This window comes from Salvelinus alpinus, chromosome 7 (genome assembly GCF_045679555.1).
Source record: "Salvelinus alpinus chromosome 7, SLU_Salpinus.1, whole genome shotgun sequence".
NCBI lineage: Eukaryota > Metazoa > Chordata > Actinopteri > Salmoniformes > Salmonidae > Salvelinus > Salvelinus alpinus.
The window spans coordinates 18,072,124-18,089,618 of NC_092092.1; the positions used below are offsets into that span (position 1 = coordinate 18,072,124).

The window sequence follows — 17,495 nt, forward strand, 5'->3', positions numbered from 1 at the left end:
TGGAGCCAGCCTAACAGCACCTAACCGAGCCCTGGCCTACAGAACTGTCCTCTAGTAGAGATGGCCTAACAGCACCTAACCGAGCCCTGGCCTACTGAACTGTCCTCTAGTGGAGCCAGCCTAACAGCACCTAACCGAGCCCTGGCCTACAGAACTGTCCTCTAGTGGAGCCAGTCTAACAGCACCTAACCGAGCCCTGGCCTACAGAACTGTCCTCTAGTAGAGATGGCCTAACAGCACCTAACCGAGCCCTGGCCTACTGAACTGTCCTCTAGTGGAGCCAGCCTAACAGCACCTAACCGAGCCCTGGCCTACAGAACTGTCCTCTAGTGGAGCCAGTCTAACAGCACCTAACCGAGCCCTGGCCTACTGAACTGTCCTCTAGTGGAGCCAGCCTAACAGCACCTAACCGAGCCCTGGCCTACTGAACTGTCCTCTAGTAGAAATGGTCTAACAGCACCTAACCAAGCCCTGGCCTAAAGAACTGTCCTCTAGTAGAGATGGTCTAACAGCACATAACCGAGCCCTGGCCTACTGAACTGTCCTCTAGTAGAGATGGTCTAACAGCACCTAACCGAGCCCTGGCCTACAGAACTGTCCTCTAGTGGAGCCAGTCTAACAGCACCTAACCGAGCCCTGGCCTACTGAACTGTCCTCTAGTGGAAATGGTCTAACAGCACCTAACCGAGCCCTGGCCTACTGAACTGTCCTCTAGTGGAAATGGTCTAACAGCACCTAACTGAGCCCTGGCCTACAGAACTGTCCTCTAGTGGAGCCAGTCTAACAGCACCTAACCGAGCCCTGGCCTACAGAACTGTCCTCTAGCGGAGCCAGTCTAACAGCACCTAACCGAGCCCTGGCCTACAGAACTGTCCTCTAGTGGAGCCAGTCTAACAGCACCTAACCGAGCCCTGGCCTACAGAACTGTCCTCTAGTGGAAATGGTCTAACAGCACATAACCGAGCCCTGGCCTACAGAACTGTCCTCTAGTGGAGCCAGTCTAACAGCACCTAACCGAGCCCTGGCCTACTGAACTGTCCTCTAGTGGAGCCAGCCTAACAGCACCTAACCGAGCCCTGGCCTACAGAACTGTCCTCTAGTGGAGCCAGTCTAACAGCACCTAACTGAGCCCTGGCCTACAGAACTGTCCTCTAGTGGAGCCAGTCTAACAGCACCTAACCGAGCCCTGGCCAAAAGAACTGTCCTCTAGTGGAGATGGTCTAACAGCACCTAACCGAGCCCTGGCCTAAAGAACTGTCCTCTAGTAGAGATGGTCTAACAGCACCTAACCGAGCGCTGGCCTACTGAACTGTCCTCTAGTGGAGCCAGTCTAACAGCACCTAACCGAGCCCTGGCCTACAGAACTGTCCTCTAGTGGAGCCAGTCTAACAGCACCTAACCGAGCCCTGGCCTACTGAACTGTCCTCTAGTGGAGCCAGCCTAACAGCACCTAACCGAGCCCTGGCCTACTGAACTGTCCTCTAGTGGAAATGGTCTAACAGCACATAACCGAGCCCTGGCCTACAGAACTGTCCTCTAGCGGAGCCAGTCTAACAGCACCTAACCGAGCCCTGGCCTACTGAACTGTCCTCTAGTGGAGCCAGCCTAACAGCACCTAACCGAGCCCTGGCCTACAGAACTGTCCTCTAGTGGAGCCAGTCTAACAGCACCTAACTGAGCCCTGGCCTACAGAACTGTCCTCTAGTGGAGCCAGTCTAACAGCACCTAACCAAACCCTGGCCTACTGAACTGTCCTCTAGTGGAGCCAGTCTAACAGCACCTAACCGAGCCCTGGCCTACAGAACTGTCCTCTAGCGGAGCCAGTCTAACAGCACCTAACCGAGCCCTGGCCTACAGAACTGTCCTCTAGTGGAGCCAGTCTAACAGCACCTAACCGAGCCCTGGCCTACTGAACTGTCCTCTAGTGGAGCCAGCCTAACAGCACCTAACCGAGCCCTGGCCTACAGAACTGTCCTCTAGTAGAGATGGCCTAACAGCACCTAACCGAGCCCTGGCCTACTGAACTGTCCTCTAGTAGAGATGGTCTAACAGCACCTAACCGAGCCCTGGCCTACAGAACTGTCCTCTAGTGGAACCAGTCTAACAGCACCTAACCGAGCCCTGGCCTACAGAACTGTCCTCTAGTAGAAATGGTCTAACAGCACCTAACCAAGCCCTGGCCTAAAGAACTGTCCTCTAGTAGAGATGGTCTAACAGCACCTAACCGAGCCCTGGCCTACAGAACTGTCCTCTAGTGGAAATGGTCTAACAGCACATAACCGAGCCCTGGCCTACAGAACTGTCCTCTAGTGGAGCCAGTCTAACAGCACCTAACCGAGCCCTGGCCTACTGAACTGTCCTCTAGTGGAAATGGTCTAACAGCACCTAACCGAGCCCTGGCCTACTGAACTGTCCTCTAGTGGAAATGGTCTAACAGCACCTAACTGAGCCCTGGCCTACAGAACTGTCCTCTAGTGGAGCCAGTCTAACAGCACCTAACCGAGCCCTGGCCTACTGAACTGTCCTCTAGTGGAGCCAGCCTAACAGCACCTAACCGAGCCCTGGCCTACAGAACTGTCCTCTAGTGGAAATGGTCTAACAGCACATAACCGAGCCCTGGCCTACAGAACTGTCCTCTAGTGGAGCCAGTCTAACAGCACCTAACCGAGCCCTGGCCTACTGAACTGTCCTCTAGTGGAGCCAGCCTAACAGCACCTAACCGAGCCCTGGCCTACAGAACTGTCCTCTAGTAGAGATGGTCTAACAGCACCTAACCGAGCCCTGGCCTACAGAACTGTCCTCTAGTGGAGCCAGTCTAACAGCACCTAACTGAGCCCTGGCCTACAGAACTGTCCTCTAGTGGAGCCAGTCTAACAGCACCTAACCGAGCCCTGGCCTACAGAACTGTCCTCTAGTAGAAATGGTCTAACAGCACATAACCGAGCCCTGGCCTACTGAACTGTCCTCTAGTAGAGATGGTCTAACAGCACATAACCGAGCCCTGGCCTACTGAACTGTCCTCTAGTAGAGATGGTCTAACAGCACATAACCGAGCCCTGGCCTACAGAACTGTCCTCTAGCAGAGCCAGTCTAACAGCACCTAACTGAGCCCTGGCCTACTGAACTGTCCTCTAGTGGAGCCAGCCTAACAGCACCTAACCGAGCCCTGGCCTACAGAACTGTCCTCTAGTAGAGATGGTCTAACAGCACCTAACCGAGCCCTGGCCTACTGAACTGTCCTCTAGTGGAGCCAGTCTAACAGCACCTAACCGAGCCCTGGCCTACAGAACTGTCCTCTAGTGGAGCCAATCTAACAGCACCTAACCGAGCCCTGGCCTACAGAACTGTCCTCTAGTGGAGCCAGCCTAACAGCACCTAACCGAGCCCTGGCCTACTGAACTGTCCTCTAGTGGAGCCAATCTAACAACACCTAACCGAGCCCTGGCCTACAGAACTGTCCTATAGTAGAAATGGTCTAACAGCACCTAACCAAGCCCTGGCCTAAAGAACTGTCCTCTAGTAGAGATGGTCTAACAGCACTTAACCAAGCCCTGGCCTACAGAACTGTCCTCTAGTGGAGCCAGTCTAACAGCACCTAACCGAGCCCTGGCCTACAGAACTGTCCTCTAGTGGAGCCAGTCTAACAGCACCTAACCAAGCCCTGGCCAACAGAAACAAACATATCTCTGGTACGAAGAATGGCGGGGTTGTATGCCTTATGATTAACGAGTCGTGGTGTGATCATAACAACATACAGGAACTCAAGTCCTTTTGTTCACCTGACCTAGAATTCCTTACAATCAAATGCCGACCGCATTATCTACCAAGAAGATTCTCTTAGATTATAATCAGTCGTGTATATCCCCCCCAAGCAGACACCTCGACGGCCCTGAAAGAACTTCATTGGACTCTATGTAAACTGGAAACCACATATCCTGAGGCTGCATTTATTTTAGCTGGGGATTTTAACAAGGCTAATCTGAAAACAATGCTCCCTAAATTTTATCAGCATATCGGATGCGCCACCCGGGCTTGCAAAATTCTGGATCATTGTTACTCTAACGTCCGCGACGCATACAAAGCACTCCCTCACCCTCCTTTCGGCAAATCTGACTCCATTTTGTTGCTCCCAGCATATAGACAGAAACTGATTCCACGCTTCAAGATTGCTTCGATCACGTGGACTGGGATATGTTCCGGATAGCGTCAAACAACAACATTGATGTATACGCTGACTCGGTGAGCGAGTTTATTAGCAAGTGCATCGGTGATGTTGATACGGTGATGGCAGCAATCGCGCAAAACTGAAAGCGCGAACCACTGCTTTTAATCAGGGCAAGGCGACCGGAAACATGACCGAATACAAACAGTGTAGCTATTTCCTCCGCAAGGCAATCAAACAAGCTAAGCGTCAGTACAGAGACAAAGTAGAGTCGCAATTCAACGGCTCAGACACGAGAGGTATGTGGCAGGGTCTACAGTCAATCATGGACTACAAAAAGAAAACCAGCCCCGTCGCGGACCCCGATGTCTTGCTCCCAGACAAACTAAACAACTTCCTTGCTCACTTTGAGGACAATACAGTGCCACCGACACGGCCCGCTACCAAAACCTGCGTGCTCTCCTTCACCGCAGCCAACGTGAGTAAAACATTTAAACGTGTTAACCCTCGCAACGCTGCCGGCCCAGACAGCATCCCTAGCCGAGTCCTCAGAGCATGCGCAGACCAGCTGGCTGGTGTGTTTACGGACATATTCAATCAATCCCTATCCCTGTTTGCTGTTCCCACACGCTTCAAGAGGGCCACCATTGTTCCTGTTCCCAAGAAAGCTAAGGTAACTGAGCTAAACGACAATCGCCCCATAGCACTCACTTCCGTCATCATGAAGTGCTTTGAGAGACTAGTCAAGGACCATATCACCTCCACCCTACCTGACACCCTAGACCCACTCCAATTTGCTTACCGCCCCAATAGGTCCACAGACAACGCAATCACACTGCACACTGCCCTAACCCATCTGGACAAGAAGAATACCTATGTAAGAATGCTGTTCATCGACTACAGCTCAGCATTTAACACCATAGTACCCTCCAAACTCGTCATTAAGCTCGAGACCCTGGGTCTCGACCCCGCCCTGTGCAGCTGGGTCCTGGACTTTCTGACGGAAGCCCCCAGGTGTTGAGGGTAGGAAACAACATCTCCACCCTGCTGATCCTCAACACCAGGGCCCCACAAGGGTGCGTTCTCAGCCCTCTCCTGTACTCCCTGTTCACCCATGACTGCGTGGCCATGCACACCTCCAACTCAATCATCAAGTTTGCAGACGACACTACAGTGGTAGGCTTGATTACCAACAACGACGAGACGGCCTACAGGGAGGAGGTGAGGGCACTCGGAGTGTGGTGTCAGGAAAATAACCTCACACTCAACGGTAACAAAACAAAACAAAGGAGATGATCATGGACTTCAGGAAACAGCAGAGGGAGCACCCCCCTATCCACATCGATGGGACAGTAGTGGAGAAGGTGGAAAGTTTCAAGTTCCTCGGTGTACACATCACGGACAAACTAAAATGGTCCACCCACACAAACAGCGTGGGGAAGAACTTTCCACCTTCTCCACTACTGTCCCGTCGATGTGGATAGGGGGGTGCTCCAGCTGCTGTTTCCTGAAGTCCATGATCATCTCCTTTGTTTTTTTGACGTTGAGTGTGAGGTTATTTTCCTGACACCACACTGAGGGCCCTCACCTCCTCCCTGTAGGCGGTCTTGTCGTTGTTGGTAATCAAGCCTACCACTGTAGTGTTGTCTGCAAACTTGATGATTGAGTTGGAGGCGTGCATGGCCACGCAGTCATGAGTGAACAGGAAGTACAGGAGAGGGCTCTTCAACCTCTGGAGGCTGAAGAAATTTTGCTTGTCACCAAAAACACTCACAAACTTTTACAGATGCACAATCGAGAGCATCCTGTCGGGCTATATCACCGCCTGGTACGGCAACTGCTCCGCCCAAAACCGTAAGGCTCTCCAGAGGGTAGTGAGGTCTGCACAACGCATCACCGGGGGCAAACTACCTGCCCTCCAGGACACCTACACCACCCGATGTCAAAGGAAGGCCAAAAAGATAATCAAGGACAACAACCACCCGAGCCACTGCCTTTTCACCCCGCTATCATCCAGAAGGCGAGGTCAGTACAGGTGCATCAAAGCTGGGATCGAGAGACTGAAAAACAGCTTCTATCTCAAGGCCATCAGACTGTTAAACAGCCATCACTAACATTGAGTGGCTGCTGCCAACATACTGACTCAAATCTCTAGCCACTTTAATAATAAAAAATTGGATGTAATAAATGTATCACCAGTCACTTTAAACAATGCCACTTTATATAATGTTTACATACCCTATATTACTCATCTCATATGTATATACTGTACTCTATACCATCTACTGCATCTTGCCTATGCCGTTCGGCCATCGCTCATCCATATATTTTTATGTACATATTCTTATTCATTACTTTACACGTGTGTGTAAAAGGTAGTTGCTGTGAAATTGTTAAGATTTCTTGTTAGATATTACTGCATGGTCGGAACTAGAAGCACAAGCATTTCGCTACACTCGCATTAACATCTGCTAACCATGTGTATGTGACCAATCAAATTTGATTTGGCCTACAGAACTGTCATCTAGTGGAGACAGTCTAACAGCACCTAACAAGCACTGGCCTACAATATGCCAAACCACTCATCCTTTCATTGATATATGACATCCACTGACTGGCCATACTAGTCTCTGTCTTAGCTGTTAAGAACCCAACCACACTGACTGGCCATACTAGTCTCTGTCTTAGCAGTTAAGAACCCAACCACACTGACTGGCCATACTAGTCTCTGTCTTAGCAGTTAAGAACCCAACCACACTGACTGGCCATACTAGTCTCTGTCTTAGCTGTTAAGAACCCAACCACACTGACTGGCCATACTAGTCTCTGTCTTAGCTGTTAAGAACCCAACCACACTGACTGGCCATACTAGTCTCTGTCTTAGCTGTTAAGAACCCAACCACACTGACTGGCCATACTAGTCTCTGTCTTAGCTGTTAAGAACCCAACCACACTGACTGGCCATACTAGTCTCTGTCTTAGCTGTTAAGAACCCAACCACACTGACTGGCCATACTAGTCTCTGTCTTAGCAGTTAAGAACCCAACCACACTGACTGGCCATACTAGTCTCTGTCTTAGCTGTTAAGAACCCAACCACACTGACTGGCCATACTAGTCTCTGTCTTAGCTGTTAAGAACCCAACCACACTGACTGGCCATACTAGTCTCTGTCTTAGCAGTTAAGAACCCAACCACACTGACTGGCCATACTAGTCTCTGTCTTAGCTGTTAAGAACCCAACCACACTGACTGGCCATACTAGTCTCTGTCTTAGCTGTTAAGAACCCAACCACACGTACTGGCCATACTAGTCTCTGTCTTAGCTGTTAAGAACCCAACCACACTGACTGGCCATACTAGTCTCTGTCTTAGCTGTTAAGAATCCAGCCACACTGACTGGCCATACTAGTCTCTGTCTTAGCTGTTAAGAACCCAACCACACATACTGGCCATACTAGTCTCTGTCTTAGCTGTTAAGAACCCAACCACACTGACTGGCCATACTAGTCTCTGTCTTAGCTGTTAAGAACCCAACCACACTGACTGGCCATACTAGTCTCTGTCATAGCTGTTAAGAACCCAACCACACTGACTGGCCATACTAGTCTCTGTCTTAGCTGTTAAGAACCCAACCACACTGACTGGCCATACTAGTCTCTGTCTTAGCTGTTAGGAACCCAACCACACTGACTGGCCATACTAGTCTCTGTCTTAGCTGTTAAGAACCCAACCACACAGACTGACTGGTGTTTGTGTGTGGATCACAGGGCCAGATATTTAGAATCCTGTGGTCTGCTGACTGTAGAAAGCTCTATAAATCAACACAATTCACCTCCAAGAGAATGCTGCTATCAAAGCAAGCATCAGGGATATGTGTGTGTATGTGTGTGTGTGTGTGTGTGTGTGTGTGTGTGTGTGTGTGTGTGTGTGTGTGTGTGTGTGTGTGTGTGTGTGTGTGTGGGAGGGAGGGAGGGAGGGAGGGAGGGAGGGAGGGAGGGAGGGAGGGAGGGAGGGAGGGAGGGAGGGAGGGAGGGAGGGAGGGAGGCTGTGTGTTAGATGGAGTGCAGATGTTGAGCAATATCTTAAATTAGCTCCAGAAGCAGTTAGGGAGACATGTTGTTGTAGTGCCCATCTGCGGAGGAGAGCAGAACACAGCTTTCTCCATTCTCTCCAAACCATCAATAAGTCCTACTCTTTCTCAGGAGAATGTAAAAGACAATGTTAACCAAACACCTTACTCTCGCTCACGCCGTGGCAGAGAACCAGATAATGCTTCACCATCACCAGGATATTTTTTTTTTTATCTAGATGTTAGAGGATATGGGTGGATGTTTGGATCTTCTCCTGAAGCCTTTTATCTTAAGCCTCTGGACCTGTTTCCAGTATCGTTTACGATCCCAGATGAAATAAGTAACTCATCATAGGGTATCAACAGTAAAGAAAATATCAGATAATAGTTGAGTTTAAATAGCATTCTGAAGAGTATTCACTTCACTCACACTTTATATGAAAACAGTAATGAAGCATTAAGACAAAGGCCAGCAACACTCACTCCATCAAGTTCCTAGCATACAGGCTTTAAAGGCTAAAAAATCCTGTAAGGCTAAAAAATCCTGTAAGATTTCAAAGTGAATGTGACTCTGGTGCAGGTTACTATTTCCATCACGGTTAGGGGACACTTTGGGTCTTGGATAGCTTGGGCTGAGAACAGTGTGAAAATAAGCTAGGTAGTGATTTAGTCTGTATTCCACTAGGCTTATAAAAACAGGGTTATAAACTCAGTTCCTCTCTTTATTTTTCAGCCATATTGTAACTAAGTTTCACCCTCAGTAATAAAGTGGGAGAAAAAGAAAAACAATCCTCTCCACAGTTGCCTTGATTCACCTCAGAGCTAGAACATCATTCTCAACATGATTGACAGGTGAGATAGATAAACAAAAAATGTGGTTAAATAAATAATAAAACAAATAGTCATCAAAAACCACACCGTCCTGTTCTTTGGGTTTTAAGGTTTCGACTGCTTTTCTTTTTCACTGAGACTTATTTTAAAGGAGAGTGAAAAGGAGGGAACAGGGAGGAAAAGGGAACCGTGGACCAAAACAGTCTTGAGGTAAAATAAACAGAATTTGAGGTTTCTAGTCAGTGTGTGTGTGTGTGTGTGTGTGTGTGTGTTTTTCTTGCCCCACTACCTGTGTAAACAGCTGGAGTGCCAGTGAGGGAGGACTTGTACAACAATACAGATCTGTCTCCCAGACCACACAGAATCTGCTTTCCATCTCCTGGGAAGAGAAGACAAAAAATACAAATAAACAAATATATACGTATATATATATTAGCTTGTATGATTCTAATGATTCTTGGTAAAGGAATAAATGAAAGTATGATTAAAAGAGACCAAAAAAAGAGAGAGTTACCTGAGTATTGGGTACAGCAAACTGGTGTAGGGGTTTTGACTGTGCTGAGGTTAGTGTGTGGGACACTGGGTGCTGCAGTGTCTCCTGGGTAATCACTAACGAGACATCCTCTAAAATAAAGCATAATTATGTTGATTTTCATAATGAAAAAACATTAAGAATTTTGTACAAAACAAAAGGCCGGATTCCCAGACTAAGACTAAACCTACTAATGGTCTAAAATGCATGTTCATTGAAGATCTTCCATGAAACTACCTTCTAGTCCAGGTCTAGGATTTGTACTGTATCTGTCTGAGAAACCGGCCCTAAATATATCTGGACATGGTGGTCTGCTTACATCTTCTTGTTGGTCTTTGTAGGTCCTGGGGTCTTCTTCTGAACACTGGTCTTGGGTGAGAACATTGTCATTCTGAAAAGCAAACATATTTATGTAAAATTGCATTTTCTTCATTTTATTAACAACATAATATAATAACTTCAACCCTGAACCCTAACACATTGGCCTTAATATTGATGCAAGAACAGGGGCGGACTGGCCATCTGGCATTTGCCCGTGAATTTTTAGCCCAGTGGGCCTATCTAACTTATTTTTTTTATGCAAAATGATCATTATCTGGCTAATAATGGGGGTGGGGCCTCAAAGAAAAAAGGTTACTGGTGTATTACAAACGCAAGGGCCGATTTCTGGTCCCAGTCTGCCCCTGTGCAAGAAAACAAGAAAGAGAGGGAAAAGCATTTTATTTAAAAAAAACTTTCCACATAAAATATGACCAAAGAATAAATTAACTGGAAACTAAAACAGTGAACAGAAACTACACACCACAAGACCAAAAATATATTCTGCATATACTTAACATTTAGAAAAATAACACTGTCTTAGTTAACACCTATGTAAAAAGACAGAAAGAAATGTAACAAAAACATAATCTATCTAATATGAAGGCTGTTTTAATATTGTACGGTTTTGTGTGTATTTTCTCTGTGACTTATTTCCTTGTCTCATTATAGCTCTCTGATGTGTAACGTGCTCTTCCAATGGGTAGAAAAGGACAGAAAGTCTTGCTGTTGGAACAATTCCTCAACCGTTGGACTCCCGTCTCACACACATGCACAACCTACCGGGGAGATTGTGTGTATCCTGATGACTTGACCTGTGTGTGGAAAACTAGAGGCTGCTCCTTCACACCACGTTTCCCTGAGCCAGAGAGGGAGAGATAAGACATGTAGTCATTGATAGGATATGCAGAGATTTATATGAACCCTTCATTCACCAACAGTATGAACTAGTTATATTCTACCTCATATGATCATCATTAGGATCCTACAGACATCTCTGTCTCTGTCCTCGTGGAGTAAGGGAGGGAATGATGGTGTGTGTGTGTCTGTGGGACGTAGCCCATTGCTCCTCTCCTTGCTGTCAGAACCTTCACTTCTCTGGAGTGGAGTGAGCTCACTTTTTCCACAGCCATTAAAACATGTGTGTGGTTTTCCCAAAAAACGTATCCTGTCATCCGCAGGCAAAATAAGGAAAAGTCAAATAGCCTCGTAACTAAGAAAAGCTATATTAACGTTACATTTGAAAAAGGAGAGACGGTTATTTTGTGTTTTCTGGAGCATACTTTGATTGTTTTAACAAAGTCCTTGGTTCTTAACTAAAACTAGAAAGCAGTTTTATGAATGTTAAAAGTCTTTGTAAAAAGTGACACACTTCCATAAAATAAGAGCTGAACTGCACCGCACTGCTTTTGCCATAAGGTAACTAGGGAAGGCCGAACAGTGCAAACTGTAACTCTGGACTAAGGTTGCAAAGCTAGCCTAATTAATGGAAAAAAGCATCTAATCAACAATGGCATTATTTTCAATTAACTCTGCAACTCTTCCAACTATTGACTTTTTTCACAACTGCCACCAGTTTGACAACAAAACATTTACAACGAATCCATAAAATAATAAAAGTGTGTAAAAAAATAAATAATGGATATTTCATGCTGAACCCCTCATATTAAACACTACGGTATTCACCAAGTTGACGGTTTATATTTAGGATCATGTTTTACAGCTTTGTCTTTCACATTTTTATACAAAAATCATATTTGATTTTATAAACATATTTTACATATGATAAGGACACATAGAGGGCCAGAGACAATTAGACACCTACAATTATCTGAAATACACAAAAAGGCCACAATATATTCCTTGAAAGTTACCAGAATTCTGGTAGTTTACTGTTAAACTTAGAAAGTGTCCAATAATATACCCTCCCTTTGCAACCCTACTCTGGGCAAGAAAAAGCATTGAGTACAATTCAAGCCTCCAAGTATTGTAAAAATGGTAGGTAGCGGTGCAGTGTCTATTGCGTAACATAAGCCTGCCTCTGTGTGACTGTATGGCTGCATTGAGACTGGAGGCTGGAGCGAGTCCACAATATAAGGGGTACTGTATTCCGATCTGGCAATCTAAGAAATCAAATTGTATTGGTTGCGTACACATATTTTGCCGATGTTATCGCAGGTGCAGCAAATGCTTATGTTGCTAGCTCCAACAGTGCAGTAATACCTAACAATACACACAAACCCCCAAAATAAAAATAAAGAAATTAAGAAATATCGGAACGAGCAATGTCAAAGTCCGGAATATAAATATATATGCATATGATGGTGTGTATACACTGTATGGACAGTATATGAAAAAAGGTGTGTACACAGTTATATAGGATGAGCCTTGACTAGAATACAGTATATACAGTACATATGAAGTGGGTAAAACAGTATGTAAACATTATTGACCAGTGTTCAATGACTATGTACATAGGGCAGCAGTCTAAAAGGTGCAGGGTAGAGTACCAGATGGTTGCCGGCTAGTAACAGTGACTAAGTTCAGGGCAGGGTACTGGGCGGAGGCCGGCTAGTGGTGACTATTTAACAGTCTGGTCTCCACCTTCTAGATTGTAGCAGAGTGAACTGGCCGTGGCTTGGGTGGCTGATCTTCTTTGTTTCCTGTGATGCCGGGTGCTGCAGTGTGCCCCCGGTGACACGGTGGGCTGACTGCACCACCCTCTGGAGAGCCCTGTGGTTGCAGATGGTGCAATTGCCATACCAGGCGGGGATACAGCTCAACAGGATGCTCTCAATTGTGCATCTGTAGAATTTCATGAGGATCTTAGGGCCCAAGCCAAATTTCTTCAGCCTCCTGAGGTTGAAGAGGTTGTGTGGATTGACCATTTCAGGTTGTCAGTGATGTGCACGCAGAGGAACTTGCAGCTTTTCACCCTCTCCCCGTTGATGTGGATGGGGGTGTGCTCTCTCTGCTGTCTCCTGAAGTCCACGATCAGCTCCTTCATTTTGTTGACGTTGAGGGAGAGGTTATGTTCCTGGCACCACTCCGCCAGGGCCCTCACCTCCTCCCTGTAGGCTGTCTCGTTGTTGTTGGTAATCAGGCCTAACACTGTTGTGTCGTCTGCAAACTTGATGATAAAGTTGGAGATGTGTGTACCTACGCAGTCATGGGTGAAGGAGTACAGGAGGGGGCCGAGCACGCACCCTTGTGGGGCTCCTGTGTTGAGGATCAGCATAGGGGAGGTGTTGTTGCCTCCCTTCACCACCTGGGGTGGGCCCGTCAGAAATCCAGGACCAAGTTTCACAGGGCGGGGTTCAGACACAGGGCTCCGAGTTATGGTGTTGAAGTCTGAGCTGTAGTCGATGAACAGCATTCTTACATACAGTTGAAGTCGGAAGTTTACATACACCTTAGCCAAATACATTTAAACTCTGTTTTTCACAATTCCTGACAATTAATCCTAGTAAAAATTCCCTGTTGTAGGTCAGTTAGGAACACCACTTTATTTTAAGAACGTGAAAAGTCAGAATAATAGTAGAGAGAATGATTTATTTCAGCTTTTATTTCTTTCATCACATTCTCAGTGGGTCAGAAGTTTACATACACTCAATTAGTATTTGGTAGCATTGCCTTTAAATTGTTTAACTTGGGTCAAACATTTCGGGTAGCCTTCCACAAGCTTCCCACAATAAGTTGGGTGAATTTTGGCCCATTCCTCCTGACAGAGCTGGTGTAACTGAGTCAGGGTTGTAGGCCTCCTTGCTCGCACATGCTTTTTCAGTTCTGCCCACAAATGTTCTATGGGATTGAGGTCAGGGTGTTGTGATGGCCACTCCAATACCTTGACTTTGTTGTCCTTAAGCCATTTTGTCACAACTTTGGAAGTAAGCTTGGGGTCATTGTCCATTTGGAAGACCGATTTGCGACCAAGTTTTAACTTCCTGACTGATATCTTGAGATGTTGCTTAAATATATCCACATAATTTTCCTGCCTCATGATGCCATCGATTTTGTGAAGTGCACCACTCCCTCCTGCAGCAAAGCACCCCCACAACATGATGCTGCCACCCCCGTGCTTCCCGGTTGGGATGGTGTTCTTCGGCTTGCAAGCCTCCCCCTTTTTCATCCAAACATAACGATGGTCATTATGGCAAAACAGTTCTATTTTTGTTTCATCAGACCAGAAGACATTTCTCAAAAAAGTACAATCTTTGTCCCCATGTGCAGTTGCAAACCGTAGTCTGGCTTTTTTATGGTGGTTTTGGAGCAGTGGCTTCTTCCTTGCTGAGCGGCGTTTCAGGTTATGTCGATATAGGACTTGTTTTACTGTGGATATAGATACTTTTGTACCTGTTTCCTCCAGCATCTTCACAAGGTCCTTTGCTATTGTTCTGGGATTGATTTGCACTTCTCGCACCAAAGTACATTAATCTCTAGGAGACAGAGCGAATCTCCTTCCTGAGCGGTATGACGGCTGCGTGGTCCCATGGTGTTTATACTTGCGTACTATTGTTTGTACAGATGAACTTGGTACCTTCAAGCATTTGGAAATTGCTCCCAAGGATGAAACAGACTTGTGGAGGTCTACAATTTATTTTCTGAGGTCTTGGCTGATTTATTTTGATTTTCCCATGATGTCAAGCAAAGAGGCACTGAGTTTGAAAGTAGGCCTTGAAATACATCCACAGGTACACCTCCAATTGACTCAAATGATGTCAATTAGCCTATCAGAAGATTCTAAAGCCATGACATAATTTTCTGGAATTTTCCAAGCTGTTTAAAGGCACAGTCAACTTAGTGTATGTAAACTTCTGACCCACTGGAATTGTGATAGTGAATTATAAGTGAAATAATCCATCTGTAAACAATTGTTGGAAAAATTACTTGTGTCATGCACAAAGTAGATGTCCTAACCGACTTGCCAAAACTATAGTTTGTTAACAAGAAATTTGTGGAGTGGTTGAAAAACAAATTTTAATGACTCCATTAAGATGATATGAAAACTAGCAACTCAAAGCACTTCATGACGACAGAAGTGAGTGCTATGCGGCGATAGTCTTTTCAGTTACCTTCACTTTCTTGGGTACAGGAACAATGGTAGACATCTTGAAGCAAGTGGGGACAACAGACTGGGACAGGGAGAGATTGAATATGTCTGTAAACACTACAGACAGCTGGTCTGCGCATGCTCTGAGGACGCGGCTAGGGATGCCGTCTGGACCGGCAGCCTTGCGAGGTTTAAAATGTCTTACTTACGTGTACCATGGAGAACGAAAGCTCACAGTCCCCGCGAGCGGCAGTGGCCCGCGTTAGCGGGGCTGTGTTTTCCTTAAGGTAAGAAGGTGTTTAGCTTGTCCAGGAGCAAGGCGTCACTGTCCGCAACGTGGCTGGCTTTCCCTTAATTACAATCTGTGATTGTCTGAAGTCTCTGCCACATAGGTCTCATGTCTGAGTTATTGAATTGACTCCACTTTGTCCCTGTACTGACGTTTTACCTGTTTTACTGTTCTCTCCTAGTATGAAGAACACTAGCTGAACGTGAAAGACAAGTAAGTGCCTATCTGCCTGTCTGCCTGAATGTCTACCTACCTACCTGCCTGTCTGTCTGCCTGAATAGCTGCCTGCCTGCATGTCTGCCTTTGTCTGTCAGTCTCCCCATCTGTCCATGTGTCTGTCTGTCTGCACATCTGTCTGTCTGCCTTCATTCCTGCCTGTCTACCTGCCTTTCTGTATGTACATTGGTTTGTCTGTCCTTCTTTATGTATGTCTGCCCGTCTGTCCATTCGTCCTTTGGTCTCTCTGTCTGCAACACAGTACACGGACTGATTGACTGACTGAAACCGACCACAGTACACAGCTCGCCAGCTGAGGGTCAGAATAACACATTCCTCTGCTGCTGTCCTGTCTGTCTACTGATGCCCCAGTCAGACAGACAGCACGTTGGTACACTTCCTCCTGTCCACACACATGCCAGGAAGGGCCTGGAGAGAGGCCTCATCACCACTCATTCACTCTCATAACCCCTCGCTCTTTCTCCCATGTATCTCCCCCTCTATCACTTTCCTCTCTCCGGTCTACTCTCCCATCTCTCAGTGTGGTAACTCTGAAGTGTCCCCTTGGACTGTGTCCCTAAGCAGTGAGCACAGGTCCTGGCCCGCAAAATACTGTATGGAATCTATAGGAAGGCAGTGGAGCATAAATCTTGCCACAACAACAAACACCCCATGAGTGGAAGATGTTGTCACACAGGACAGGATACAAATTAGAAACTGGATAGTGGTTTCAAAAAATCCTCAAAACATTTGTAACTATTCTATAACAATAACACACGTGTCATTGATTTGTGGCCTCGTTTTGCAAAACAAGAAGGTGCAGTCATGTTGTTCATCTAATTTGATAAACTCTTTCTCTCTCTCTTTAGAGAACAGGAAAATATATTTTTTGTTGTTTTTAACCCCGTCTGGGCCGAACATGTGGAGGGTTCTCACTGACATGCCAAAGATGGAGTGAAACAGTGTTCCACACGTCCTCCCCATTAACCGAAACGGTACGTGTGTGTGTGTGTGTGTGTGTGTGTGTGTGTGTGTGTGTGTGTGTGAGAGAGACGTGAAACAGTGTTCTACACGTCTTCCCCATTAGACGGGGAATCCAGAGGAAAATGGCAGCATTATAGCCTATGTGCCTGCATGCCTTCATGCGAGCATGCGTGCCTGTCTGCGTGTCTGCCTGCGTGTGTTCACCGCAAACTCCTTGTGTTTGTATTCTCCATGGTATATATAGTATGTGTATAATCAAAACAGCAAATGGCCATGAATTACGGGAATCCTAGGAAAGTTTTCTACTAGGGTTGAGCACGGTGTAGGCCGAGCTACACACACACACACTCTCTGGGGAGCCATGTTCTTTAACAGTAGATTTCTGTTAGCACTAACTGTGTGTAAATCACAGTCTCTCTGTGTGTGTGTGTGTGTGTGTGTGTGTGTGTGTGTGTGTGTGTGTGTGTGTGTGTGTGTGTGTGTGTGTGTGTGTGTGTGTGTGTGTGTGTAGAACTAACTGTCTGTAATGGCATTGTGTAAAACACAGTCTGTGCTACTGTCTCCAACAGAGTAAAGTCAGAGCTTCCAGGGTCTAATTATACACCACAGATCTGTCACTTTATCTACTGAACAAGACATGGCCTCACTTTATCTACTGAACAAGACATGGCCTCACTTTATCTACTGAACAAGTCATGACCTCACTTTATCTACTGAACAAGACATGACCTCACTTTATCTACTGAACAAGACATGACCTCACTTTATCTACTGAACAAGACATGATCTCACTTTATCTACTGAACAAGACCTACTGAACAAGACATGGCTTCACTTTATCTACTGAACAAGACATGACCTCCCTTTATCTACTGAACAAGACATGACCTCCCTTTATCTACTGAACAAGACCTACTGAACAAGACATGGCTTCACTTTAACTACTGAACAAGACATGACCTCCCTTTATCTACTGAACAAGACCTACTGAACAAGACATGGCCTCACTTTAACTACTGAACAAGACATGACCTCCCTTTAT

At 46.2% G+C, this 17,495-nt stretch overlaps 1 protein-coding gene across 1 annotated transcript in view; it reads right to left on the minus strand.

Moving 5' to 3' along the window:
* wdr27 (WD repeat domain 27) overlaps window positions 1–17,495 on the minus strand; it is a 274,954-nt gene that overhangs the window by 220,473 nt on the left and 36,986 nt on the right. The window contains exons 14-17 of the mRNA XM_071409311.1: window positions 10,698–10,773; window positions 9,916–9,987; window positions 9,579–9,688; window positions 9,354–9,443 (exon numbers count right to left, since the gene is read on the minus strand). Of these exons, the coding sequence (XP_071265412.1) occupies window positions 9,354–9,443; window positions 9,579–9,688; window positions 9,916–9,987; window positions 10,698–10,773 (348 nt within the window). The remainder of the gene's footprint in view (window positions 1–9,353; window positions 9,444–9,578; window positions 9,689–9,915; window positions 9,988–10,697; window positions 10,774–17,495) is intronic.